General features: G+C 61.2%; 2 protein-coding genes and 1 non-coding gene across 7 annotated transcripts in view; 2 read left to right on the top strand and 1 right to left on the bottom strand.

Moving 5' to 3' along the window:
• Window positions 1-160: 160 nt before the first annotated feature.
• Window positions 161-10,960, top strand: TELO2 (telomere maintenance 2). 3 transcript variants are annotated; one of them, XM_044233625.1, is made up of 22 exons: window positions 161-400; window positions 930-1,048; window positions 1,174-1,509; window positions 2,243-2,520; window positions 3,561-3,629; window positions 3,866-4,013; window positions 4,306-4,408; window positions 4,621-4,689; window positions 4,800-4,941; window positions 5,030-5,166; window positions 5,570-5,655; window positions 5,887-5,988; window positions 6,262-6,350; window positions 6,534-6,625; window positions 6,764-6,880; window positions 7,000-7,071; window positions 8,044-8,208; window positions 8,631-8,722; window positions 9,059-9,158; window positions 9,286-9,350; window positions 9,601-9,716; window positions 10,050-10,375. In XM_044233625.1, the coding sequence occupies exons 2-22, from the start codon at window positions 1,011-1,013 to the stop codon at window positions 10,154-10,156; spliced, it is 2,523 nt and encodes an 840-aa protein (XP_044089560.1). In that variant the 5' UTR covers window positions 161-400; window positions 930-1,010; the 3' UTR covers window positions 10,157-10,375. The 3 variants fall into 3 exon arrangements, with proteins under 3 accessions (XP_044089560.1, XP_044089558.1, XP_044089559.1); XM_044233623.1 differs by lacking the exon at window positions 161-400 and adding an exon at window positions 10,886-10,960 and having other exon boundaries at window positions 10,050-10,197; XM_044233624.1 differs by lacking the exons at window positions 161-400; window positions 5,887-5,988.
• IFT140 (intraflagellar transport 140) overlaps window positions 10,693-26,395 on the bottom strand; it is a 71,595-nt gene continuing 55,892 nt past the window's right edge. For all 3 annotated transcript variants that reach the window (XM_044233621.1, XM_044233620.1, XM_044233622.1), the window contains 12 exons: window positions 23,251-23,428; window positions 22,617-22,807; window positions 22,187-22,282; window positions 21,757-21,889; window positions 21,539-21,682; window positions 20,724-20,852; window positions 20,432-20,614; window positions 17,503-17,709; window positions 17,071-17,283; window positions 16,815-16,981; window positions 16,043-16,184; window positions 10,693-11,148 (listed from right to left, as the gene is read on the bottom strand). In XM_044233621.1, the coding sequence (XP_044089556.1) occupies window positions 10,942-11,148; window positions 16,043-16,184; window positions 16,815-16,981; window positions 17,071-17,283; window positions 17,503-17,709; window positions 20,432-20,614; window positions 20,724-20,852; window positions 21,539-21,682; window positions 21,757-21,889; window positions 22,187-22,282; window positions 22,617-22,807; window positions 23,251-23,428 (1,990 nt within the window). In that variant the 3' untranslated portion in view covers window positions 10,693-10,941. The remainder of the gene's footprint in view (window positions 11,149-16,042; window positions 16,185-16,814; window positions 16,982-17,070; window positions 17,284-17,502; window positions 17,710-20,431; window positions 20,615-20,723; window positions 20,853-21,538; window positions 21,683-21,756; window positions 21,890-22,186; window positions 22,283-22,616; window positions 22,808-23,250; window positions 23,429-26,395) is intronic.
• LOC122896228 lies at window positions 25,548-25,673 on the top strand. The gene has a single exon (XR_006382388.1). It is a non-coding gene; the product is annotated as a small nucleolar RNA SNORA72 (small nucleolar RNA).

The raw sequence follows: 26,395 nt of genomic DNA, 5'->3' as shown, positions 1-26,395 counted from the left end.
GGCCACCGAGGAACCGGATTTCGGCCCACGGACGCGGCCACCCGCGCCGGCGACCCCGGCGTGGAACGCCCCTCTCCCTGTCGGCTCCGCCTATCGGGGGTCCCGCCCACCAGGGCCACGCCCCCGCTAGGCGCAGGCGCAGATGCGGCCGCTCGTCCCCTCGCCTCTTCCGGGCTGCCGGCGCTGCGGCAGATTCGTCGCGACCTGCCCGCGGGGACCGGCCCCACATACTCGGCAAACTCAGCGGCACTTCTGCTGCTCGTGCTCCGCGGCCTCACGCTCTAGGCTGGGAACCGCACGCGGAGCTGGGCCTCCGCGACCGTGGCGAATCGGCGGATGGGTGGCCGCGGCGGGGCGGGCCGTGAGCGCGCCGGGGAGGCTCCGGGGCAGGACCGAGCGGGTGCGCGCCTCCCGAGACCCCCACCCCGTCGGTCCCCAGGCCCGTGCGCGCCCCGAGGCCCCTTCCACCCCCACCCCCAGGCCCTCGCCCGCCCCGGAGACCGCCCTTCCGTCCCCCAGGCCCACTGCCGGCTCCACGAGGCCCTTTCCCGCCACGCCACGATGTGGGCTCCCGGCGCACGCTGGGCAAGGGAGCGTTGGGTGGGTTGGTCGCGGCACAGACCGCGGAGACCCGGCTGGGTGGGGAGGCGGCTCGTGGGGGCCCTTCTCATGCGGCCTTATCCAGTGTCCGGGTGCACTGGTGATAGATGCCCCCCTAATGGTACTCAACCCTGCAGGGACCCGCGACCCCAAATACTAGCAGAGGTGATTCTGGTTTCTGGGGGAGAAGTGATAGGAGGCCTGTGGTCCAGGGTCCGCCAGCCTCAGCACAGCCCACCTTTGAGTTTGGACTAGTCTCTGCTCTGGGTGCTGTCCTGCCCAGATGGGGTGTTGACCAGCATCCCTGGCCTCTACCACCCACTCCCTAGGTACCAGCAGCACCCCCACTTGTGCCCCAGGGGCACAGTGCCCTACTGTGGAGGGTACCCAGCTGTGAACTGACTTGGAAGATGCTGCAGGGAGAGGGTACTGCTGGACGACAGCAGGGGTGAGGAGAGATGGGGAGGGGGCCGGTTCTGAGAGCATGTGAAACACACTTCTTGTCTGAGACCGGCCCTGCGTGGGTGCCAAGGGCTCTGTGGACTTCTCACGGGCTTGTCCTGTGGCCTCCAGGATGGATCCGGCGCGGTCTGCCGTCCTGCTCGCTGTCCGGGAAGCCCTTCACAACCTTTCCACTTCTGAGGATGGCGGCCACATCCTTTCCACCCTGGGGGCCCTGAAGCGGTATCTCCAGGGAGCGGAGAACCCAGCCCTTCCCGGGGAGCAGGAGGAGTTCGCCAGGATGCACTTCTCCGCCGTCCTCAGATGTCTTGTGGGCAGGCTGAGCTCAGGCTGGCTGGGGCTTCTGCCCGACGGCCAGTTGGAGGACCTGTGGGCCAGCTTCTTCCTGGAGGGTCCTGCTGACCAAGCCTTCCTGGTGCTGATGGAGTCCATCGAGGGTGCTGCCGGGTGAGTGGGGTCTGATGATAGGGTCACTTGTAATGTCCGAAGCAGGAGTGTGGCCTGAAGGATTGCAAACCAGCAGGTTGTCCGGCTTCTCTGACAATGTGGTGTCCTGAAAGGTGAGAGACTAGAACACGTGCCCAGCAGAGCGTCTGAAAATTTAAGGCGGTTTGTGTTAATCTCCTTTGCAGTCCTTGCTCTGGGTCCCACCACACTGGTGACGGGAGGGCGCATTCCCATCCCGATGGCTTAGGCAGTGGGTTGGCTCCAGGCTGGGGTGACATCGGTAGGCAGTGGGCGTCCTCGCGAGGCCCTTTGCTTCCCTCCATGGCTCTCAGCTCTGCAGTGAGGGCCCCCCAGACCCTGCAACGCACCTGTGGGGACACCTAGCTCACGGCGGTTCCCAGACTCCGTGTCAGAGCACGAGACCATCCTGCCACATGGCCACTGTGTTCTGACGCAACTGGGTTGCAGGTTGCTGCCGTAAAGCGCAGGGTCAGCGTGGAGCGGGAGAGGAGAGTGGCAGTGTCCGGCGACTGGGGAATCGGTGCTGGGCCCTGCGGGCGCGCACGCCCCACCCGTGACCGGCGGCTTGGCAGTGGGATAGTGGGATTTAGATCCTCGTGCCAGTTGAGCTGCAGGATTACTTGTTTAAGGATGGCTGTTGATCCTCCCTGGGGCCCGGGACGCCAGGGATGGGGGCTCACGCCTCTGCCCATCACTCCTGCTCTCGCTGCAGCCCGAGTTTCCATCTGATGAAGGTGGCGCAGCTGCTGGCCAGGTTCCTGAACACGGGCAGGATGGCTGCTGTAATGGAGGGCCAGTGTCGGCCGCCGGCGGAGCCGGCCTTCCCCCTGCTCCAGGAGACGCTCCTCACCAAGGTGGTGGGCTTGCCCGACCATCTGGGCAACCGTCTGCAGCGGGAGAACCTGGAGGCCTTCCTCCCCCAGAATTACTTCCCACTGCTCGGCGAGGAGATCATGCGGGCGCTGCAGGCAGTGGTGGACTCCCTCCGAGGTGCGGGCCCCCCACATTATCCCTCCAGCCATCTTCTCTGGTCACCATCCTGTCCCTCCCTCCTGCCCCTGGCTTCTCACAGCCCCTGGGGACTGGGATTCTCTGGGCGATGCCAGTGGCAGGTCAGTTGTCTCCTCTTGGAGCGTGACCGCCCGCACACTGAGCTGCACCCACTTCTTGGCTTACTGGCCCTGAAGACAGCGCTGACCTTGACTCCTTTAGCTCCTGGTTGCACGCACTGGGGGGGCCGTCCAGATGGGGCTGCTCTCCGCTGGGGCCTTCACTGAGTGTCTTAAAGACCACATCGCTCCATCTCCGCTGCTCTAGTTGAGCCTGGAGTCTGCACCACTCGCTGTTCTCCTGTCACGGGGCGCACACAGGGTCCCACCAAGACTGTGGCGTGTGTGCCCTTCCCACGCGCTCACGTTGTCCCTGTAGAGGGTGCGGAGCCAGGCAGAGGTAGGACACGCCGGCATCCTCCCAGCCCATGGGCTCTGTCCGGCTCAGCCAGGCTGCCCGCGCTCCTGCGCTGTGCTAGGAGCCGCCGCCAGCATGTTCTGACTGCATCTGCTTCTGTGGGGGGCTGTGTCCGCCTCGTCCTCGCAGGATCTCAGACACCACTCGCAAGGCGGCTGGTGCTTCTGTCTGTCGTGCACATCTTGACTGTCTCCCGCTGGGCCCCGCCATCCGGGTGCTTCTGGTGGGTTGGTGGGCCTGTCCTCCCCTTGTCCCCATGACCCGTTTCCTGCCCTTGGTGCCCCCTCTTCCCCGTGCCACCACACTGGTCTGTACTGCATGGGGTCATCACAGGTGATGAGGCAAGCGGGGGCGTGGAAGGCTTTCGGGAACTATGCTGGGTGCTTCTAGCTAGAGACGGTGCTCCTCAGAGCTCAGGCGGAACTAGATGGAGAGGAGTGGTGCGTCTGTGAGGCAGAGATGCCTGTCCAGAAGTGGGGTCTGTCTGCTCCTCCCCAGTCCGGGGTTGTCTCTTGGTCTCACCGCTGCCCTGCTTTAAAATCCTACTTTCCTTCTTGTCGCAGGTGGCTGGGACTGCTCCGTCTCCTTCCTGTCTCGGGTGCTCGGGAAAGCCTGCGTCCACGGGAGACAGAGTGAGTGGTTCCTGGCCCAGGAGGAGCCCCTGCCCTTTCTGGACGTCTCCCCACCTCTCCTGCCGCCGTCTGCAGCAGGGACGGATAGCACACTTCCCTTGTGGAGGGCGGTCCCCTCGCCTGGGGAACCTGGGCCTGCTACACACCCCGCCCCCAGCAGGGGCCGGGCTGGCAGGCCAGTGGACCATGTGTGCCACACGGCCCCGAGCTCAGGGCCTCCATGTGCATCCCCTCAGAGGAGATCCTGGGCGTGCTGGTGCCACGGCTGACGGCGCTCAGCGAGGGCAGCTGCCTTTGGCAGAGGGTCTGCTGGCGCCTGGTGGAGAGTGTGCCCGACCGGGCCATGGAGGCTCTGCTCACTGGACTGGTGGAGGTCGCTGCAGGGTAAGGAGCCAGGAGTGCAGGAAGCAGGGCTTCCAGGGACGGCAAGTGTCCTGTTCTCTCGTGTGTATTCTGAGCTCATGCGGAGAGCTGCTGCCTCCTTCGTCACCCTGACAAGACGTGGCCAGAGCAGGGAAGGACATCCTTTAGTGTCGACGCGCTGGGCTGTTCCCAGGAGGAGGGGGAACTGGGCGCGACTCAGAGCTGGGGCACAGGCCCTGGGCCCCCAGTGGTTAGCACGGAGCTGGGGAGGGCTGGAGCGCTTTTCCCGTCTCCCCCCGACTGTGCCTCATAGGCCTGAAGTCCTCTCGCGGCTGTTGGGGAACCTGGTGGTGAAGAGTAGGAAGGCCCGGTTTGTGATGACCCGAAAGATTCTGTTCCTCCAGCACCGGCACTCGGTGAGGCTGTGGTGAGGGTGTGGGCTGAGCGCCGCCCCGGGGCCCTGAAGTGACCGCGGCAGGTGGAGCTGAGCTCAGTCACCCGGAAAACACTGCTGAGCCTCAGCCCTGCCCCGCTTCTGCTCGGGGACCCCTGGCCGGACGGGCCTCAGCCTGTCACATGGGCAGCTGACGTCTGCCCGGCAGACAGTGACGCCCAGCCCCTGTCTCAGACGCCCACGCTGCAGAGCCTGCTGGGGTACTTGGCCATGGACAGCCAGCGGCGCCCACTCCTTGTGCAGGTATGCGTGGTACCCCCACCCCTGACGCTCTGGTCCGGGCCAGAGGTGCCAGCAAGAGGCCCTCCTGGCCTGGCAGTGGGGCTACCTGACGGCGCCGTGCCGCCCGCCAGGTATTGAGGGAGCTCCTGGAGACGTGGGGCAGCAGCAGTGCCGTGCGACACACGCCCCTCCCGCAGCAGCGCTACGTCAGCACAGCCCTGCTCATCTGCCTGGTGCACCTGGGGGAGGCCGAGCTCCAGGATAGCCGAGATGGTGAGCAGGCGGCCAGGAGCCCCATCCCATCCCCAGGCCTGGCCGCACGCGCCCCCGGCGCTCAGCGTGTGGCCGTCGGTGCTTCCAGAGCTGCTGGCGAGCCTCATGGCAGGAGTGAAGAACCGTCTGGACAGCAGCCTGCCGGCTGTGCGCCGTCTGGGCATGATCGTGGCTGAGGTGGCCAGTGCCCGGATCCACCCCGAGGGGCCTCGCCTGAGGTTCCAGGTGAACAAGGGCTGTGCCCTCGGTGTTTCCCCGTCCTGACCTCACCTCGCCTTCCCTGGTCTGGGTCCATAGATCTGCGTGTTGGTGCGGAGTTGAGGGCCCCGACCCTAAGGGGAGGGGGATAGCCTCCGAGTGGCTGCCTTAACACTTGCCCCCAGGAGGATTCCCTGGGGCGTCTGGAAGCGTCCTCTCTGGACAGGCTCAGGCATGGTGGACAGGCGTCCCATCTCCTCCACCTCTAAAAGCCCCCAGGATGTCCTCGGGGATGCCAGCCACTCCGGAGGGTGGGCTGCCCGCTGCCCTGTGGAGACTTGCATGGTTGCAGGCAGTGATGGAGGCTCCCGGGGCCACGGGCCACCTTCTGGCACCCTCCCCTGCCGGCCCCAGCCTGTGTGTATTGCAGTATGAAGAGGACGAGCTGAGCCGAGAGCTGCTGGCCCTGGCGGCGCCCCTGCCTGTGGCTGACAGCCCTGCGGAGGCGGAGGCGAGGTGAGGGTCTCCGTGCCCATGGTCCCCAAACTCCGGGAATGGTTGGCTGAGCAGGGCCCGTTCCCTCACACATGCTACATCCTTACCTTGTCATGCTGGACTCCACTCGCTGAGACACCAGGAAAGAAGTGCCGGGTGGCGGCAGGGAGAGCACTTCCCCCGCAAGGTGGCTTCCAGGGCCAGAAACTTGGGCGGGGCCTCCCTGAAGGGTTCCTTCTTTGTTCTCTGAAGCCCCAGTGTGGCTCCAGTGGCTGCAGAGACCCCTGACAGAGGGAGCGCAGATGGTGGTGTCCCCCAGGCCCAGCTGGAGGGCTCAGGCTCTGACCTGGACAGGTAGGGGCTGGTCTCAGGTGGAAACTACAGAAGTGGGGGGCAGCTCCATGCTGGCGTCAGAGCCCCACACACACGCGCGTGGGAGCAGCGACCCATGCTGTCTGGAGGTTGTGGATCAGCCTCGCAGCACCGCTCTCCTGGGGCACCCTAGGAAAATCTGTTATTCCTGAGGCTTCGGGGACTAGGGGTGAGGGCCGGTGGCTCAGGAGCACGGCCTGCCTGTTGCCTGCTCCTGGGTGACGGGCTGGCCCCGTGGTCTCTGCTGCTTCCCAGTGATGATGAGCTTGTCCCGTATGACATGTCAGGGGACCAAGAGCTGAAGAGTGGGAAGGCGCCTGCCTACGTCCGGGACTGCGTGGAAGGTGGGCCTTTTCCCCATCGGGTGCCCCGCTCGCACCTGCCCTGGGGTGGCTGAACAGTGGGAAGTGCCCTGCCCAGGTCCCAGAACTTTTCTGCTTCCGCCCAGCGCCCAGACTCTGGCTGTAGGCTCCGCCTCATATGAGGTCAGGGCTGAGGACCAGCGCTGGCCCATCTGTTCTATGTAGCCCTGACCTCGTCTGAGGACTGGGAGCGCTGGGAGGCGGCCCTGCGAGCCCTCGAGGGGCTGATTCTCAGGAGCCCGGCTGCTGTTCGTGAGGTAAGCGGGGCAGGTGATGTCGAGGGTGGGGTAGGTGTTGGTCCAGGAGGCCCGTACATGGCTGGGATGGGGAGGTGGAGGGCTGCGGGGCCCCAGAGCAGGTTGGGGGCTGAGGCACGCCAAGCCCTGTGCCTGCAGGTGAGTGTGGAGCTGGCCAAGGTGCTCCTGCACCTGGAGGAGAAGACAAGTGTGGTGGGCTTTGAGGGACTGCGCCAGCGAGCCCTGGTGGCCGTCGTGGTCACAGATCCAGCTCCGGTGAGTCACGGGTGGGGCGGGGTGGGGCGGTGCTGTGGTCCTGCCACCCAGGCAGCATCTGCATGGGGGTCCTAGCCCTGGGTGGCGGCCCCCAGCGGCCTCTTGTGTGCCCTGCTTAGGTAGCAGAGTATCTGACCTCACAGTTCTATGCCGTCAACTTCAGCCTCCGGCAGCGCATGGACATCCTGGATGTAAGTGCCCGCGCCTTCTGTCCGCTCATCAGGCCCAGGATGCCCTCAGGAAGGGCGGGGAGCACGTATTTCCCAAAAGCTACCTGACCAGGACCTTCCCAGCTCCCTTGTGGCTGGATTGGAGGGGCTGGGACCGGCGCCCGTCTGGGGTTTCTTGGCAGCGCATGGGATTAGTGGAGGCTGCGCCCTTTATCTTAGACAAAAGCTTTACTGAGAGACAGTTCTGTGCAGCACTTCTTGTCTTCAAGTGAGCAAATGGGGTTTATGCATACCACGGACCGCTACTCAGCCTCACAGGGAAAGCAGTTCTAACGGCCACCATGGCGTGGAGGCACCTACCGGCCATGGGATTCGGTGGGAAAGCCGGTCCTGGGAGGAGGGCCAGGGGTCCAAATCAGACAGGAATTCTGGAGATGGTGGTGGTGGTGGCCAGGCGACGTGAGCTCACTGGCCCCGAACTGCATAGTCACCACGGTCGCGGCTCTGAACAGGGTCACCATCTCTATGCTGGCAGCTCGGTGGCATCTGTTGCATTCACAGTGGCGTGTAACCTTCAGCATCCTGCATCACCCTCAGAGGAATGGCCGTTAGCGTGCCCTGCCCGGCCTGGGGCCTGCCAGCACCAGGCTGCCATCTGTGGCCTTGACTGCTGGGGCGTCCTGCATGTGTTCCGGGGCCGATCCGTGTGCAGTCTGGGTCAGAGCCTCATTCTTTTTCCCAGGTGTCTGGGCACCAGATGGGACGAGGTCCAGGAATAGAAAGGCTCCGGGTGCGGAGCAAGGCCAACAGGCTGTTGCCGGGGAGCACGTCCAGCTTTCCCTCCTGTCCCCCACATGTGCAGTGATGCCGGGATACTCAGAACAACGTTTTGTGTGCCCCCTCCAAGTGTCCTCCAGCACAGCTTGTGGGGGCCAACGGTGCAGAGGGCTCGAGGGCACTCAGTTTACCTCGAGGGTCTTCCCTCTCCTCTAGGTCCTGACTCTGGCTGCCCAGGAGCTGTCTCGGCCTGGGCGCCTCCCCAAGGCTCCCCAGTGTGGCTCCCCAAGTCCCGGCTCCCAGCCCAGCAGCACCCCGGCTCCCGCCTGGCGGGCGGTCGTGGAGGAACGGATCAGAAACAAGACCCGGCGGTTCTCTCAGGTTAGCCGGGACCCGGGGCCAGGTCCTCGTGGGTGGGACCCAAGTAGGTGCCAAGTGGTCCATGGCCTCTAGGCGCTGCCAGCACGGAGGTGTGGGGGGTGGCAGCTGATTTAGGACCAGGACAGCACCAGTGCTAGTGTTCTGTGACGGGAGTCTGTGGTACAGACTGAGTGAGGGACACGTGCTGTAGGGCATCCAAATGACATGGTTTTAAAACGGGACTGTGACATGCTTGCAAAGGCAGCCCGAGGAATACTGCATCAGCAAGAAGGGACCTGGCATGTGCTGAGTCATTGGGTCCCTTGGGTGGGGGCTGTCACGGGGCAGGAGCTGCTCCCCCCGACGGCGCACAGGACAGCTCCTGCAGCAGGAGTCTTGCACGGGGGAGGGGCGGTGGCATCCTGAGCGCCATCTGTTTGCAGGGCTCTGCCCGGCGGGGACCAGATGCTCGCCCCAACGAATTTAACTTGGTGGCTGGCTACTTCTTCTTCCCACTCCTTCGGCACTTTGACAGGTGAGCGGGAGATCTGCAGGCCCTCAAGGACAGGAGGCTTCCCAGCGTGGGGTCTGCAGTCCTCCAGCACGGAGGCAACCTGGGCTGGGGCTGTGTGCAGCTCTGTGAGGTGTCCTGTGTGGGGGTCTCCCAGGTGCCGGGTTCTGGTGGGCGGGGCTGGAGCCAGCTCTGGTGCCTCGATACCCCACCTGCTCTGCACCTGCCCAGCGCCTTCCCCTCATGACTCTGGGTGCCGCCTGGGGACAGGCAATGAGGAGGAGCTTCCGGGGCCCTCTGTGTCCCTCGGTGGCTCAGGGGTTTGGGGAGCCTGCTTGGTCAGTGGATTCTGTGTTTTAGGCCTCTGGTGACCTTTGACCTTTTGGGAGAGGATCAACTGGTTCTTGGGAGATTGGTCCACACTTTAGGGGCCCTGATGTACCTGGCGGTGAACACCACGGTGAGTGGGAGGGGGGAGCTGCTGCCTGTCCCCATATAGGGCCTTACCTTGGATCTAAGCATAGGGTCGAAGGTGGGGACTGCTTCTGCCTGCCAGGGCCCCTGCCCACTGGTCTGTGCGGTTTCAGGTGGCTGTGGCCATGGGCAAGGCCCTCTTGGAGTTCGTGTGGACTCTTCGCTTCCATGGTGATGCGTGAGTGGCCATGGGGCTGAGGGCAGTGGTGCCATGTGGACACAGAGACGGGGTTCCATGTCCTCCTGTGACATGGACAGGTGGGGGTGGGGGGTGGTCCTAGCTTGGCCTGACCCTTTCTAAGCAGGAAGGGGCAGGCGGGGGTCGAGTGTCCTTTGGTTGCCCATGGGTCTGCTGTACCCCGAGGAGGAGTGGGGTCTCCCTGGCCTGGGGTTCCATCAGGACTCAGCCTTCTGTCCTCCCTTGGCAGCTACGTGCGCCGGGGCCTTCTGTCTGCGGTCTCCTCCGTCCTGCTCAGCGTTCCGGCTGAGCGGCTGCTGGCTGACCTGCCTGATGAGCTGCTGGAAGCCAGGTCCTGGCTGGCAGGTGAGCACCAGGCCCCCAGGGACGGCTCTGGGCCTCATGCTACAGGTTCAGTGGCATCCTGTGTCCCGGGATGGGTCCCGTGGAGACAGTGGTATCTGTTCCATCCTGCTGCCTCCCTGCCACCATCGCCCCAGGAGAGTGGGGCCTACTCCCACATGGGGATGGAGCAGAGGCCTTTGCTGGGGTCTGAGGTGCTGCTGTCTCATGGGGAGGGTTGGGCGGGAAGGCCGGGCCCCACAGGGGCTTGTGTGGGAAGACCTCCCCGAGAGAAAACCGCAGGGGGCTGGCACGCGCAGCCGGGTGACGCTGCCGCCGTGCGTGCTCTCTTGGTAGACGTGGCGGAGCAGGACCCCGACGAGGACTGCAGGCTGCTGGCGGTGAGAGCGCTGCTGCTTCTGGAGAAGCTCAGACACACACTCGTCCCGCCGGCTCCTCCGTAGTACGCCCCCAGGCTCCGCCAGCCATCCACGCGGGCCCTCAGGTGCTGCCCCCATGGACGGGCACCTGTGCATGGACCGGGGATCCCGAGGAGGGAGGGAGCTGCTGGGGCCCCTGCGGGCTGATTGTCAACCTGTCCCCAAGCCCTTTCCTCACCTGAACACAGAAGACTTTTAAAAAACTACAAAAAGGAAAAATAAAAAGGAGCTGTGGGTGTTCAAGCCCAGGCCACTTGGCTTTCACTGCTCGGGCAGGGTGTAGTGCTCCATGGGCCCAAGGTTGTCCTTCCTGCACTGACATGCCCCGAGGCCGTCCCCTCACCGCGGGAGCTGGTGCCAGAGCTGTGTGGGGCTGCCTCCTGGAAGGAACCCACCCCACACCGGCCACCGTGTCACCGGGGCAAAGCCACCCCCGTGTCCATTCCAATGGACACCAGGCCCCATGGTCAGGGACGGCATGTCCTGTTGGAAACATTCAGTCGTGCTCTCCAGCGACTCCCCTGCATGCTGGGACGAGGCACAGTGAACATACGGACGGGCACAGTCCTTCAAATTCTAACATTTTAGGCTTTACAGTCTGTACTTGGGAGACTGTCATGGGAAAAAATGAGCCAAATCCCTTCCTGGTAAAGGGACCACAGGGGCCAGGAATGCCGGAGGACCACGCTGGCCCCTTCTAAGCAGGACGGCCAGTGCCCTAGAGAGCCAAATACCAGTTTTCATCTCACCAAGGTCAGGCTCCTGCTACCAACCCCGGAAGGTTCCAGAGGAGCTCGTAGCAGCGGCTGTCAGGGCTCACTCTCCACCTCCTCCAGCACCTCCTCGTCTACTTCCTTGCGGTCGTCCACGCTGCTGCGGCAAATGCGCTCAGGCATGGTGCGCACCAGGGGGAGGCCCAGGCCCTGGTGCACGGCGTCCACGGTCCGCTGGCTCACGTAGTAGGACATGTTGGCAGGCGGCACCCGCTTCCGCATCTCCTCCAGGTACCTGTAGGCCTGGGTCGGGACAGCAATCACCCGTTTAGTCCGCGGCACAGACCGAAGCGCCCACCCCTCAAGTCTGTGGCCCCGCGTTTCTGGTCACCTGCCCCCGCCTTCACGGGAGGGGCCTGGGACAACTGTCTAAGCACGCAGCTGCTCCAAGGGCTGGCGGTGTCCGAAGCCCGGGCTCTGACTCGTCGGCTGTGGGCAGCTCCCCCAGCTGAGCAGGAAGGTCCTGGGAATGGCTGGGGCTCGGGGACTTGGGTGTTTGGGGGCCGTGCTCCCTGGAGGAGACCTGAGGGAAGGAGCTATTCCTGCTGGATTCTGCTTCTCGGGCAGGCGCCAGACGTATGCCATCTGTCTGGTTCTCTGACCAAGCAGCGGAATCTGCCCCAGCTCGCTGGGCCTCTCGTTTGTACGATTCTCAGTCATAAGCCAATAAACCATGGAACTATCAGTGGTTTTCCTGTGGAACTTCCTCTGGTTCTGCCAGTGGGAGTAGGTGGGAGAGCCTGGGGTGGAGGGCTCTGAGCCTCCCACAGAGGTCACCACACCTATAACTGTCTGCATCTGCTCACACCTGTCCACGCCAGGCCTGTCCACGCCTGCTCACACCTGTCCATGCCTGCCCACTCCTCTCCATACCTGCCAAAGCCTGCCTATGCCTGCTCACACCCCCCTATGCCTGTCCAAGCCTGCCTGAGCCTGCCCACACCTGCCTACCCTTGCCCACGCCTGCCTGCACCTATTCAGGCTCACACCTGCCTACACCCGTCCACACCTGCCCACACCTGCCCACGCCAGCCCATACCTGCCTATACCCGTCCACACCTGTCCACACATGCCTACACCCGCTATGCAGGCTCACACCTACCCACGCCTGCCCACGTCTATCCGCACATGCCTACACCTGCCCACGCCTGCCCATACCTGCTATGCAGGCTCACCCCTGCGTATACTCAACCATGTGTCCACATGCCTGTGCCCGCACCTGTCCAGCCTGCTGTGCCTGCCCACACCTAAGCATGAGGTGGCTTCTAATGCTTACCACCAAGGTACACTTTATATTAGTTCAGATGCGATCAAAACTTCCAGGAGCTTAAAACTTTTTTTTAATAAGGAATGATCAGATCTTAGTGTTTCTTTTTAAAAGATTTTATTTATTTACTTTGAGAGAATGCATGAGCACGAGCAGGGGAAGCCGAAGGCAGAGGGAGAAGCAGGCTCGACGCGGGACTCCATCCCAGGTCCCTGGGATCGTGACCTGAGCTGAGGCAGATGCCAACAACAACCGCCACCCAGGCGTCCCAAATCTTAGTATTTCTTTAAAGATGATAAAATTTCCAGAGCAATTTTGATTTGGGTGGGTAGAACTAAGACATAAAAATTAGACATAAGTGCCTGCTTTCGGTTCAGGTCATGATCTCAGGGTCCTGAGACTGAGCCCCACCATGGGCCCCCTGCTCAGCGGGGAGCCTGCTTCTCCCTCTCCCCCTGCTGCTCCCCCTGCTTGTGTTCTCTTACTCTGTCAAAGAAGTAAACAAAATCTTAAAAAAAAGAGAGAGAGATAAAGATGAAAATAGAAAAGTAAGTGGCGCTTGCTGGAGGAACGTACGCCGGGCAGAGTGCAAGTCCCAGGTATTCTCAAGCGAGGCGGGGAGACCCCCACACGGGAGGCGACTGCCTGCTGTGAGCCAGGCACTGTGCTGGGTGCCGGGACCCAGGTACAAAGCAGGGTTTGGGGCTCTAGGGACTAGACAGAATTCAGGGGTCGGGTCTAGAAGCAAGAGGCCGGTGGAAACCATGGTGCAGGGTGGTGCCCTTCTGCGTGTAGAGCTGGTTTTTCAATGGGCAAGGCAGCCGGTTCCACAAGGAAGGCATGGCCACCAGACCCAGCTGGATGGCGACGAAGAGAAGTGCTCCAGGCCGTCCAGGCCGAAGAGGACTCCTGCTGTGCTGGGTCAGGGGCCTCAGGCCTGGGCTCTGGTGCGGCGGCTCTGGTGATGAGTGCAAGGGGACAGTGGGAGACATGGAGCAGGGATAGGGGCTTTCTTTCCCTACCAGAGGAGGCCTGGCCTGCCTACCCCCTCGCCACTCACAGGTCTGTTTCTTCTAAGTTAAAGTTGCTAAATCCCATGGGCTCCAAACAAGGGTTGGGATAGCGAAGAATCTGGTGAAATCACGAAGAGTGATTTTTCTATTGGTGTTGAACGAGCAAACAGTCTGAGTCCACTTTTGTGTTTCTTCTCCAAAATAGAAGGAAACCCGCTGAGAGATTTGGAGATGCTTCCTCTGACAGCAGAGGGTCAGTGAGTGGACATGGGAGGGGACCAAGAGGTGGTGAGCAGCAGGCCAGGGAGCCAAGTGTCACTCGCGGTGCTGACCTGTGGGCTACAGCACCATGCAGGGGCTGCAGTCCCAGGCACCCTGGAGGCCAAGGCCCAGTGCCGCCGGCCTGGCTCACTAGCCATATTTCTGAAACGGATTCATCGTTAGGTGCTTTAGAAGAGCTCGGGAGAAGCTGTGAGGCTCCCTGAGGCCGGCCTAGTCTCTCTGGGAGCTGTCTACTCTGAAACTGGGAGGGTGCCCACAGGATGCCCTTGAAACAAAGGAAAACTGCAGCCAATATTGGAGGGAGACTTCTTACGTTGGTAACAAGAGGATGGTGAACATGGAGAATGGCTTCTGGTGGGGGCAGAGGGATGGTCACAAACCAGCCCTCCCCCAAGCAGGGACATGCCAGGTGCTGGGAAGCAGGGAGCGGGGGAGGGGGTGCAGGGAGTTCCTGCTTCCCGTAGCTCTTGCTTGAAGGGAGGCCCAGTCAGGGGCCACTGGGGGAAGCTGACTGGCACATAGAAAACCCACACTTACTGGCTTGAAGAACCAGAATCCGAACTGGGGTCAATCAGAGCAGCCGGAAATGAGGAGACATTGGAAAAGAGAGAGTCTCAGAGGGGAGCCCACGCCTGGGAACGGACGCTGCTCTCCAGTCCACTCGAAACACTGCATGGTGGGGACCAGGGCCCACTTTGAGCCTAGCCCAAGCTAAAATACGGAACGGCGACTCCCACCGCTGCCTGCCACGGGGGGAGAGCTAAGCCTCTGAGATGAGTGAGAAGGTGCTGGAAGGAAGAAAGGAGGAAGAAACAAGCAAGCACACTCTTTGGAGGAATGTAACAGAACCGTCTCTGCTGGTTTAGCCACAGTGTCTGGGACAGAAAAGAATCGCCAGCTGTGAGACGCCACAGGAAGACGTGAGCTAACAGGCCGAACGACCAGAGACTAACTGGACAAGTCCAGAGGCTGGCAGGGGCGAGCTGTGATGGCAGGCGCGGCGGGAGCAGCGTCAGAGTTAACGCTGCACGAGACGGGTGAACTCGAAGCAATAGCAAAAGCAACAGCCAAAAACGAAAATCAGGGAAAATTCTGGATTAAAAAGGGGGGGAAGAGAATCAGTTGAGCTAGGAGACAGTCTACACAAGCAACTGGCGTTCCGGTGGGAGAGGAGAGAGGGATGGGAGGGAACGTCCCGCAGACGGGAAAAAAGGCTGGCAGGTTGTCCCTGGTCCAGGAAAGGCACGTAGGAATGAGAGGCCGCGACCAATGTAAGACGACAAAGCTGAACAAGACGAGGGGCAGGACCTGGGCACTCCGAGAAGGACGTGAGCCTACGAGAAGGCGCTCCATGCCGCCAGCCACGGAGAGAAGGCGCCCATAAACCACAAGACACAGCCCTGCAGCACCGGAGCAGAGGCACCGAGGGCCTGCACATGCGCGGGCGGAGACAGGGAAGCACGCCTGTGCAGGCCGTGCCGGTGCACGGGACTCCGTCTGGGGTTGTCAGTGCGACTCACGGGGGCTGTGGTTGCTCAGGCCTGGGGATGTTCCGGTGCAGGCCCAGGTGGCCTGAGACTGTCTGAGAGCCCCGCCTCTCCCCTGCATACTGGTGTGGGGCTAGATCTGCTTCATGGACTCCAGCTAAAAAACCCACCCGCCAAAATGAGAGCAGGGGCAGAAATGAAGAGTCCATCCCGCTGGCCTCCACAACGTTAAAGAGACCTGGAAATGTGTAAAACAGGCCTACTCTTCCCACGCAATTTCTGTTTTGGAAAATATAAAAGTTTTTTAATGGAAATGTTATTTATGTCAACATGTGGTGGATTTATTTTATTTTTCAGTGACTTAGTTTTATTCTGTGACACAATACACAGCGTCATGTCGCCCCACACGGTTAACTTCCCAGTGCAGGGGGTTCCTGAGACCAAAATGTTTGGGAACCACTCTACTGAAAGGAATCACCAAAATCCTTGCACAAGAAAGCTCCAGACCCGGCTCGGCTTGGTCACGCACTCGATCAAACACTGAAGGAGGAAGCTCCCCAGTGTTACATGAACTCTTTCAGAGAACACAGGAGGTGGCCAGACCATGTGGCCCGAAGATCCTTGACACCAACCACAAAAGAGAGAACACAAAAGAGAAACTAAAGGAAAGTCAGGCAGTTTCTGAAAATGAGAAACGAGCTAGCTGTGCGACCTCTGTCCCACCCTGAGGTGTCCAATCTAGTGTCTGCAAACTAAGGGAGAAGGGCAGGACGCGTGCCGTGCCATTCACATATCGCTCAGAAAAATACCCAAACATCAAACAGGAAGAAGACATGCAAATAGAACGAATAAACAAATGTGGCACAATGCCGAGAACTGCGGAATCTGGTAAAGGTACCTGTAGCTTCTATTATTCTTGTGAATGTGTCAGTTTGAAATTATTTCAAAAGAAAAAAAAAAGGCTAAAAGGACAAATACAGAGAAGCACCTCTTCACCGTGAGCTCCTGGACCCCCCGGGCTGAGAGTGGGGGCCGCCAGCAGCAGGGCCCCCCACCCCAGCTCTCCCCTAGTCCCGCGAGGGCCTCACCGTCTGGAAGTCCTCGGCCTGCAGGAAGTGCTGCACCAGGAAGCCGCAGACGTCCCCGATGCGGACGGTGCTGTCCAGCTCGGGCTCCTCCAGCAGCAGCTCACACTGCCGGACCGCCTCCTTGGGGTCCTCGGCGTACGTCCTGCCGAGAGCGGAGTCAGTGGAGCCCGAGCCCAGAACCCCGCCACCGGTCAGGGGCTGTGGAGCTCCTGGCATTCGCGGGATGGAACTTTCGTGAGGTCAGCTCCCGTGAATTAAACAAATTCTCTAATAACTTCACCAACTCACTGATTCACTTGATAAAAACTTCCTGGTCGCTTGCAGTCCCAGCACCGCGCTAGACTCAGCCTGTCACCCCAGTCCCTGCTGGTTACCAGTCTGGAGGGGGCACCGTGATGCAGGGGGGACACGGGGCAGGGGATGAGCATGAGCAAAGGCCAGTGCAGGGACACGCTCCACAGGGCACACGCGGGTCTGCCACAGAGCAGCGTTCAAGCCGGGGAAGGTCCCGGGGGAGGGACCCAGTGGGCCTTGGTCCTGGGCTGGGACTGCAGTCACGGGGGGCTTGGGGTGGGTGTCAAGCTCCAGGTTTGGGGAATTCCCCAGGAGGAGCTCAACATGGAGGCGGCAACACATCGTCCACGTGTCCTACTTAGGGCCCGCGGGTCTCCTCTGCTCTTGCTCCCTGCCCGCGAAGTCGGGCCTGGTCCGCGACGGGGAGAGGAGCCTGGGGGCCGCGTGTCCCTGCTTCCCTGCGCCACGGCGCACACACCTGCGGGCCTGGATGAACCGCTTCACCAGCGTCATCTTGCTTTGCAGCTGAGCCAGCTTGGTCTCTTGATCCAGGGGGCTCTTGGCCTTGGCCTTGGACAGGCACTTGTAGGCCTCCGTCAGCGCCCCGTGGGCTTTGTCGTAGTTCTGGTACTCGTCGATCTCCACCTGCGCGGAAGAGCGCCGTCAGTGCAGATGAGCCCCCCAGGGTCCCAGCACCCTCCCGGGGGTCCTGGCCCTGGCAGGAAGGTCTGTACCTGGGCACAGGCGTCGTAGAAGCCGGCCAGCAGGTCGAGGGCCCGGCCCTTGGTGTAGAAGCTGATGATGTTCCTCATGATCTCTGGCTCCTTCCGCCAGTCGAGGGCCTGCAGGTAGTTGGCGGCCATGATGTAGATTTCCTTCTGCCTCGAGACGCCCGCGAAGAACACGATCTTCTCCGTGTCCCCAGACTTCAGCAGTGCTCTCATGGCCTAGCCGGAGGGAGGGTGGAGGAAGAACGGGGCCTGGCAACGCTGCGAGGCCCCTCTGCCCCCTCGCTCAGGCGGGATGTCGCCACAAGAGGGAGCTCGGGCTCCTCTGCGCAGGGCCCCGGGAAGCTGCCACCTGGGAAAGCGCAGCCCTGGAGAGTGAGCCCCGGCTGCAGGTCCCCCCCACCCCCACCCCGCCCCTTCCCGGCAGGGCGCGCTCACCTTCAGCTTGTTCCCCGCCTGCGTGTACTTCTTGGTGGCCAGGTGGTAGCTGCCCTGGCGCATGCAGCAGTTGGCGATCTGCTCCAGCAGCTGGCGCCGAGACTCCTCCGACAGGTCCTTGGAATCCTTGGACACAGTCATCTTCTCCGCCATGTCCTCGGTGATGGTCATGTTCTGCTCCAGGCAAAGCTGCAGAGCTTCGTGGTACTGCAAGCCGGGAAGGGGTGGTGAGAGGCGGGTGCGGGGGAGGCCAGGTCCTCAGTCCAGGGGCAGCCCCTGCCTGCCAGGTCGCGCGCCCCAGGGCAGGGACGGGCGCCCTCGCTGGTCACGGGCCAACACTCATGCACTGACTCTCTCACGCTGTTCACGCTCTGAAATGGGACGAGGGGAACGTGGAGCTCGGAAGAATGCTGTGTTGGTCGTGGGAGGAAAAGAAACCAGAAATTAACTTCCTTCTACAGTTTGTTTTAAAATTTTTAAGCTAAGGGCTTTGATTAGTCTTCTTGAAAATCGAAGGGAAATTTGACAGCCTTCACTTAAGAACCGGTCTTGCACAAACAGTGGATGTCTTGGAGGCGGTGTCCTCTCTGTCGGTCAGGAGCTGCGTGGGACCCAACACAGCGACAACACTGGAGCCCTTGGTGCCCGCCCCCTGTGGTAGGGAAGGGGGTTCTTTATGCGGGGACAGCAGCGAGTGGGTGCCACCCACATGTGTACAGTCCTGCTGAGGACGGATCCCGAGGACGGGAAGCGCTGGGTCGAGGGGCCCGTGAGCTCTCCTGGAGAGGGACACTGTGTTCACACCCAGCCCGAGTGTTTGCTCCCTCGACTCCCTGCGGCCTGCTGACCTCTCACCTTCACTGGTCTAACCCAGGACAAGTGGGATCTTCATGAGTTTTCATCTGTGCGTGTCTGTGGGGCAGGCCGAGTGTGATCTGCTGGGTCTGCCCACAGTTCCTTCTTAGAATAAACTGTCCATGGTCTTTGTCCCTTTCTTTGGAGTGGCTGCCAAATTTCTTACTGGTTCATAGGAACTCCATATCTATTACGAATATTACACTTTGGGATAGAGGTATGACACGTTATTTCCCCCATTATTTATCCTTACTTTTTTATGGTGTCTTTTTCCATGTGTGATTTTCAGATTTACATTTGGCTGAATGGATCAGTCCTTCCCATCGGCATTTGGGTTTTGAATCCTACTTAGAAGATGCCTTTCTTCTCTCGAGATTGTACAAGACATCACGATTTCCAGGGGAGCGGGGCTGTGTGGCTGACACGCAACTCAGGCCACTTGGAACGGGCTGGGACTGGACTTACCTTGGTGTTTTCCCAGTAGCGGCAGGGGGGCCTCGACCCCTTCACCGGAGGCTTACGTTCCGCCTGCTGCTGGGAAATGCTCCTTTGCACTTATGAGATGTGCCTGTGCAAGTGGTGCTATGTCTGGATTTTCTGGTATTTTCTGCTGATCTGTAAGCCTGGTCATGCTCTGACCCCCATTATCCTCCCCATCACATATTTTACGGTCTGGGGGCTTAATCACCTCTGTTAATCTTCCTCCAGAGCTCTCCTGGCTGTTCTGGCTTATCTGGTTTTCATGGTGAAATTACAGAATCCACTTATCTGGCTAGAAAAAGCCAGAGTGGTGTTTCTCCTGGGGTCAGATTAGGTATGGGGCTGCCTTGGGGAGGGTGGACATGTGCATGTGCTGGGTTTTTCTAGAACACGTGCTCAGGAAGTCTTGGGTGGCTCTCCCGGGAAACACTCAAACTGTAAGCACGGTTCTGGCTTCTGCAAGAGAGATCTTTCAATTTGAACGGGCTAATTTTGCATGAGTAACCATCTTCTACGTCACCATTCTGTGGCTATCTGAGAGAACTTTCTACAGTGCTGGTGAGGCCGTGGGGCATTGGGACGCCGTGTGCAGCTGGCGGGGACATGCTGGGGCGCCGTGTGGAAGGCCGTCTGGACGTCCCTCACACAGCGAGAACAGTTACCAGATGACCTGGCAGTTTGAGTTCTGGGTAAACACCCAAAGGAACTGAAAGCAGAGTTCTTAAGAGATACATGTCCACGTGTGTCCACAGTAGCACTATGCACAAAAGTCAAGAGGTAGGGGCCACACAGTGTCCATGGATGGGCAGACCCCAGGCAGCATGCACACGAGGGCAGCGTGGTGCAGCCTTAGAAAGGAAGGACATTCTGGGGGCACTTGGGTGGCTCCCTCGGTCAGGTGTCTGGCTCTCCATTTCAGCTCAGGTCATGATCTCAGGGCCGTGAGATCGAGCCCTGCATCAGGCTCTGCACTCCGCAGGGAGTCTGCTCGGGTCTGTCTCCCTTTTCCTCTGCTGCTCCCATTTGCCTACACATGCTCTCTTCTCAAAACAAAGCAGAACAAAAACAAAGGACATTCTGACACCTGCTACCACATGGATGACGTGACACTCAGGGAAGCCGGACTCAGGATAAATCCTGTGTGATTCTAGGTACAATGGTCCTTGGTGTGGTCCCATGCACACACACAGAAGAGGGGGCAGGGTCTGGGGAGCAGCCGGGGGGCTGGTGTTTGGTGAGGCAGCGTTTCAGCTTTGCAAGATGAAAACAGGGGCACGGAGACAGTTCTCACCACAGTGCGAACGCACTTGGTAACACTGAGTCGTACCCTTAAAAAACAGCGACAATTGTGACTTATATGGTACGTGTATTCTACCACGCATTCACCTCCCTGGCTGTGGGGGTTACAAGAGGCGTGGCTGTGCGAGGTGAGCCTGTTCCTAGCGCTCCTTCCCCCTGGGGCAGGTGGGAGCCACGGGCCTCTTGGGAAATCGTAACCGAGAGAGATGGTGAAGCCATGCCCACCCAGTCTGGAAAAGGCGGCCCCCGGGCCTCGGTTCCCGAGTGGGTGCCAAGCGGGGACTCCCAACCGTACCTTCTTTGCGGCCAGCAGCAGCTCGACCGCCTTCTCGTACTGGCTGTGCTCAATGAAGAAGTCAGAACAGCGGGCCAGCAGGGCGGGGTCTGAGCGCTCGTCCAGGTCCTCTGCTATGAGCTGCAGGGCCACGAACTGCTGGGTGGCAAAGGCCAGCTCCAGGGCCTTGGAGAAGTGGCCAGCCTGTGGATGGGAGGTGCTCTGAGCAGCCGCCCAAGCCCCAGGCCCCAAGAAGGCCTGAGTGGCCCCGGCATATACCGAGGCAGGCCCTGGTGTGCCTGCCCTCGCTCACCTTGTGGTACAGCATGACCGCCCTGTCCATGTGCTCGCCCTTGTCCTCATAGTAGAGCGCTGCCTCGGTCATGTCCTCGGGCGAGCTCAGCAGGGCCAGGTTCATGAGCTGGTCATCCAGGCCATTCTCCTGTGGGGGACAGTGGATGTCAGGGCTTCCTGTAGGGGCTTGCTAAGGCTGCCACAGGGGAGCCCAGCACCCCCACTCGGACATGCTGCTGGCCCCCGTGACATCGGCTTCTTTCTTTCTTTCTGAACATTTCATTTATTTGAGAGAGAGTGAGAGAGACAGAGCACAGGCAGAAGAAGTGGCAGGCAAAGGGAAAGAGAAGCCGACTCCCCACTGAGCAGAGAGCCCGACATGGGATTCGATTCCAGGATCCTGACCCGAAAGCAGACACTTAACGATGGAGGCACCCAGGTGCTCCCGATGATGGTTTCTAACCAGTGTCAGATGGTCACATGCAGTCTGTGCACCAGAATTTGGGAGCCTCTTTTTTCTATTAACAGAACACAGGTCTCCGAGCCCCGGGCTGGGACCCGTCCACACGTGCAGAAGGTCCTTCCTGCTGCTTACAGGAAGCAGGCCTACATGCTTGCAGGAGAGCCGTGGAAGCTGAAGGGCTTCTCGACGGCACTTCACGAAGCCCCTGGGGGCTGAGACCAGGGGGAGCAGCAGCAGTCACTCCAGCAGGAACGCTGTGCGAATGGGCCCCGGGGGGGGGGGGCGTGGAGCCCACCAAGCAGCTCTCTAGGGGCCCCCTGCCCACCTGCGTGGCATGGACTGTCCGGGGCTGTGTGCCCGGCGGCGCCTACCTTGCAGAGGCGGATGGCATTGTTGAAGGCCTGCGCCCGCGAGTAGAAGTGCACCGCCTGCCTCACCTCCTCCTGGCTCTCGTACTGGCGGGCCAGGTGGTAGGACGCTGCCCAGTTGCCGCTCTCGTTGGCGATCTCAGCAGCCTGGAGAGAGAGCAGGGAGCCGTGGGGCTCTGTCTGCGCCTCCCCATGCCCCGCAGGCTCCGGGACGCCCCTACCTTCTGAATGTTGCCCTGGAAGCAGTGGATGCGGACCAGGGAGAAGTAGTCCTCCGCCAGCTCGTAGTAGCGCAACGCCGCGTCCATCTCGGCCTGGCTCTCCAGGTACTGGGCCCACCACCGCCACAGGGTCCTGCGACGAGCCCACCAGCCCCGCTCAGGGCCTGCGGCCCCTGGAAAGGATCCCCGGGTCCCCAACGCCATGCTCGCCGTGCATTCACGTGGCCAGCAGCCAGGAGGGAGTGTGCCAGCTGGGTGGCTCGGCCAGGACTGAGGGCCCGGGGTCTGGAGAGGCCCCACCCTGGTAGGCTGGGGAGCAGCTCCCAGGGAGGGATCGGTATCCCCACTTTCCCATGGGAAGCAACAGAGGGAGGCTCCCGGCTCCATGGCAAACCCATGGTCCGCCTGCCAGTGGTCCTGTGACACTCACTTGTCCTTCATCTTACTGATGTACATCTCCAGCGATTGCAGGTCCTCCGACAGCATCCTGGGCACCTCGAAGCGGTGGGTGTCTGACTTCTCGTAGCTGTGAGAGAAGAGAAACAGCGGCTTCTCCCCATGGTCTCACACTATATCGGCGCCCAGCGGGTCACGGCCCTGCCGTGGTACAGCCAGTGACCCAGGGCCTGGAGACCCGGAACCCAGTGTGGGCTGGGAGGTGGGCTGTGTCTGAGGTTCTCCTGGTGAGAGCGAGCTCAAGCTCCCCCTGCACACCCAGAGGCCACTACCTTCCCCGAGGCAGTGCCTCATGGAGAAGCTTCCTCTACGGGCTCCTACTACACCCTCACTGGGGCAGAGGAGGAAGCCGGAGTAAGCGGGCCCTCCCTGGCTCAGTCTAGACGGGGCCCCCCCGCGCTCACTAGCTGAGGGCCAGACCGCGGTCAGTGCTGGCCTCCAGGTGCCTGGCGTAGTTGTAGTAGGTGGCCCGCAGGTGGATACGGTCATGGAGCTCCGCGACCTCCACGGCCTTCTGCCACTGGTCAGAGGCCTGGTACAGCTTGTTCACGAGGTCGTAGCGCCCGCACTTCCTATACAACTGCTCCGCATCCTCCTGAAGATGGGACAGTGTGTGTCAGCCCTCGGGCTCCCAGACAGCGGCCCCCGCGGGCAGCAACACCATACGCCATTGCAGCACTCCGTCCTACAGCGTCGGCCGGGAAGGCTGGGGGCTGCCCTGCACGCTGGGGAGGAGATCCCACTTGCTGCAGCATCCTGTGAACAAGGAGCTGACTCGGGTGTCTGCCCGCCCCCTCCCCGCCTGGTCCCCTAGGTTCTCGCGATGCCTTCAGCCCATGTAATGGCAGGAGATGGGGAGGACATCGGAGAGGGGAGAGGAGGCCTCACTCTGCTTTCTGGCTCCAACTCCTTCCAGGGGGTTTCTGTTCCTTGCTACCGCATGGCCCAGACCCACATATGCTGGCCTGCCCTGTGAGGCCAGTGCCTGCCCCCCGCCCACCTCCCCCTCTGCCTGCGCTAGGGCAGTGCCCGACTCACCAGCATACCCAGCTGGATGGCCAGCATGGCCACCCTGGCCTCCGGCTCCGGCTCCCGCTCAGCCTCCCGCAGTGCACGTGCTCCACGCGCGTGGCCCATGTTCCCTAGGCACACCTTGGCGACGTCCAGCCGCTGGGTCTTCACGCACATGCGCGCCATGTTCTCCCAGACCGCCTCACTGTGCCGGGGATGCGGTGGTCCTGTGAGCTCGGAGCCCTTGCACCCCTGCCCCTGCCACCGCCCCAAGACGCAGACCTGACAGGCTTCACAAGCATAGCAACGTGGCTCCGATCCCTCCCCAGGCTAAAGTCAGACCCTCTCAGACGGGCCTTCCACACACCCACTTTCCTCCCTACCACGACGGCCGCCTGCTTGGTGCCACCCCTCCCTGCACCCTCGAGCCGTGGAGGCGGCTGAGCTGTCCTCCTCAGGGAAACACAGGGAGAAGATGCTGCGGAGACCTGGCCATGAGGCCCCTGAGAACCAGTGCGTGAGGCCCAGTGTGGGGTTTGTCGGTGGGCCCAGGCTGAACGGAGGTGGGGATCCTGAAGACGATCCTGCATGTTCCCCGGACTCCGTCCTTGTGCTCCCGGGCTCCCACGGGGCTCCATGCAGCAAGGGCTACGCTGGCCAGACACAAGCCCTTCCCTTCTCCAAATACGTCCCACGTGGGAGCCTTTTCCAAGATACTCCACGCCCCCGGGGTATCGGGGACTCTCTCCCCGACCCTTTGCTTCGTCCAGAAAACAGGTGGCTGATCTCTACCGTTAAAGGGGAAACGCTGAGTAAGCCGAGGAACACGAAGCTGTCCCAGAGCCCTTCCCTGACCCGGCTCCCTTGTGCCTCCCTGGGCTAGTGCTGCAGGGCCTGCTGTGTGCACGAGTGGGACGGGTCGCTGGAGGCCGGGCTGCTCCCACACTGGGCTCTGAGCTGGGCCACCAGTGGCCTCCGCCGAGCTTGGGGGTGGGAAGCGAGCCCTGGAAGAGAGGTGGGGGGGCGGGGGCGGCCCCTCCCGCTGGGCCGAGGCAGTGGCCCGCGAGCTCCGCCACCAGCCTCAACACAGGACCAGGACGCAGGACCAGGACCAGGATGCAGGACGAGGAGCTCTGGGTTTGGAACAGCTGCCAGCCCCCCATAGCTCCGGCACTTCCTGCCGCCCCGCCCACCGTCCTCCCATCTGCTCTTCATCAGCACAAGAGGCGCAGACGCCAGAGCACATGGCTGCCCAGGGGCCCTGCCCGAAGACGGCCCCCCTTTCTGGAAAGCCCTGTCTTGAAAGCTGCTGGAACCAGCCACACAGGCCCCCCTTCTCAGGCCTGCTACTCAGGCTTGCGGGGTTCAGGGCCTCCGGGCCCACCACACAGCCCAAGCTCCGGGACTAAGCTCCTGCCCGCCCAGCCATCATGTGCAGGAACAGGGCAGGCGCCACCCCCCCACCCCCGGCCAACCCCCATGCCCAGCAGGGGCAACTCAGGGGGACACAGGAAGGACCAGTCCTTGGGAGGTCTGGGTGTCAGGGTGGGGCCCCCCCCTTTTTTGGAAGATTTTATTTATTTATTTGACAGACGGAGATCTGCAGAGAGGCAGGCAGAGAGAGGGAAAGGGAAGCAGGCTCCCTGCTGAGCAGAGAGCCCTATGTGGGGCTTGATCCCAGGACCCTGGGATCATGACCTGAGCTGAAGGCAGAGGCTTAACCCGCTGAGCCACTCAGGTGCCACCCCAGGGTAACTCTTAACTAATATTCTGTACCTAGGCCTGTAGCTCCCAGCTAGAATCTGGGGATTGTGGACGGGGCAGGGCCTCCAGAAACCAGCTGGTAGGGGAGCTGATAGTGGATCCAGCAGCCATCAAAGACCACCCAGGGATAAATGACTTAAATAAATAAGGTGGGGGACTGATCCCTCCAAGCAGAAGTGCTGGAAGAGCCTCCTTATGGAGGCGACGCACTACACTGTGTCCCTAGGGACTCTTGAGTAGTCCTAGTCCTCTTGGGAGAAGGGGGCCATGGCAGAGGGCCATGGGGGCCCCCTGAAACCCCCAGGAGGCTGGAGCAGAGATGGGGGGCAGGACACAGGCCAAGGAGAGAAGACAGTGGCAAGAACTCAGTTGATGCATTTGCTACAAAGTCTGCCGGGAGAAATGCTGAAGTGGGCCAAACCCTCATGGAATGGAAGGGCAAACGAATCCCCAAAGACCCCTGTCTTGCAGGGACATAGGCTTGGTGGTGTGGGGGGCCGTGCCTTGCCTGCAGCAGGTGCAGAGCCCCTTATAGACATGTGATCCCAAGTAATGGGGGCCGGGGAATATTTTTGCTGTTCTGATTTTGTAATAATCAGGACAGGCTAAAAATTGGCTATGTTAAGACCACGCATGTGTCCCCAGACCTGGTTCTTTCCCTAGTCTGATCAAGGCTGGTGATAGAACAAGTCTGATGTATTTGATGCATCTCTTTTTTTAAAGATTTTATTAATTTGAGAGAGAAACAGCATATGCACATGCCTAAGCAGGGGGAGGGGCAGAGGCGGCGGTGTGGTAAGAATTCAAGTGGACTCTGCATTGTGCACGGAACATGATGCGGGGCTCGACCCCACAACCACAACCTGAGTAGAAACCAAGCGCTGGATGCTCAACCCACGGAGCCACCCAGGTGTCCCTCTGATGGACCTTATGTGTGCGACTCCAGGCCTCTGACCACCCTTGAGAGATGACAGCTCAGCGAATGTTAGTGATTTCTGAAGGTAACCCCTGCCCATTTAACGATTAGCAGTTGCCATTAAATGAGCTGTAAAACTAAGAACCCTCCCCCCCAAAATGAAAAAACCTACAAAGTAACAGAGGCTGAGGCTTCCAAGGCACATAGGGGCTGCTGTGTCAGAGGCGCTGGAGCTCCCCGGAGCTCCAGAAGGAGGCGAGTGGGGGGCAGGCAAGCCGAGGGGACCAGACCAGTCCCACTTCACTGGGCTCATCTTGCCGACTCTGTCACCTGGGCAGGTGTGTGGCCTCCCTGCACCCCAGCCTCCTCGCCTGTGACGAGGGCGCCAGATGGTGGGCGGGCAGCTTGGAGCCCGAGGCTCTGACCGGACAGCATCCGGGGCGCGCATGCTAGAAGCAGGTGTGCAGCTGCTTCAGGACCCCAGCTGGGTGT

Source organism: Neovison vison, chromosome 14 (assembly GCF_020171115.1).
Source record: "Neovison vison isolate M4711 chromosome 14, ASM_NN_V1, whole genome shotgun sequence".
Lineage (NCBI taxonomy): Eukaryota > Metazoa > Chordata > Mammalia > Carnivora > Mustelidae > Neogale > Neogale vison.
The sequence above is the reverse complement of the archived record's forward strand: the minus strand, read 5'-3'. Positions and strand labels throughout refer to the sequence as shown.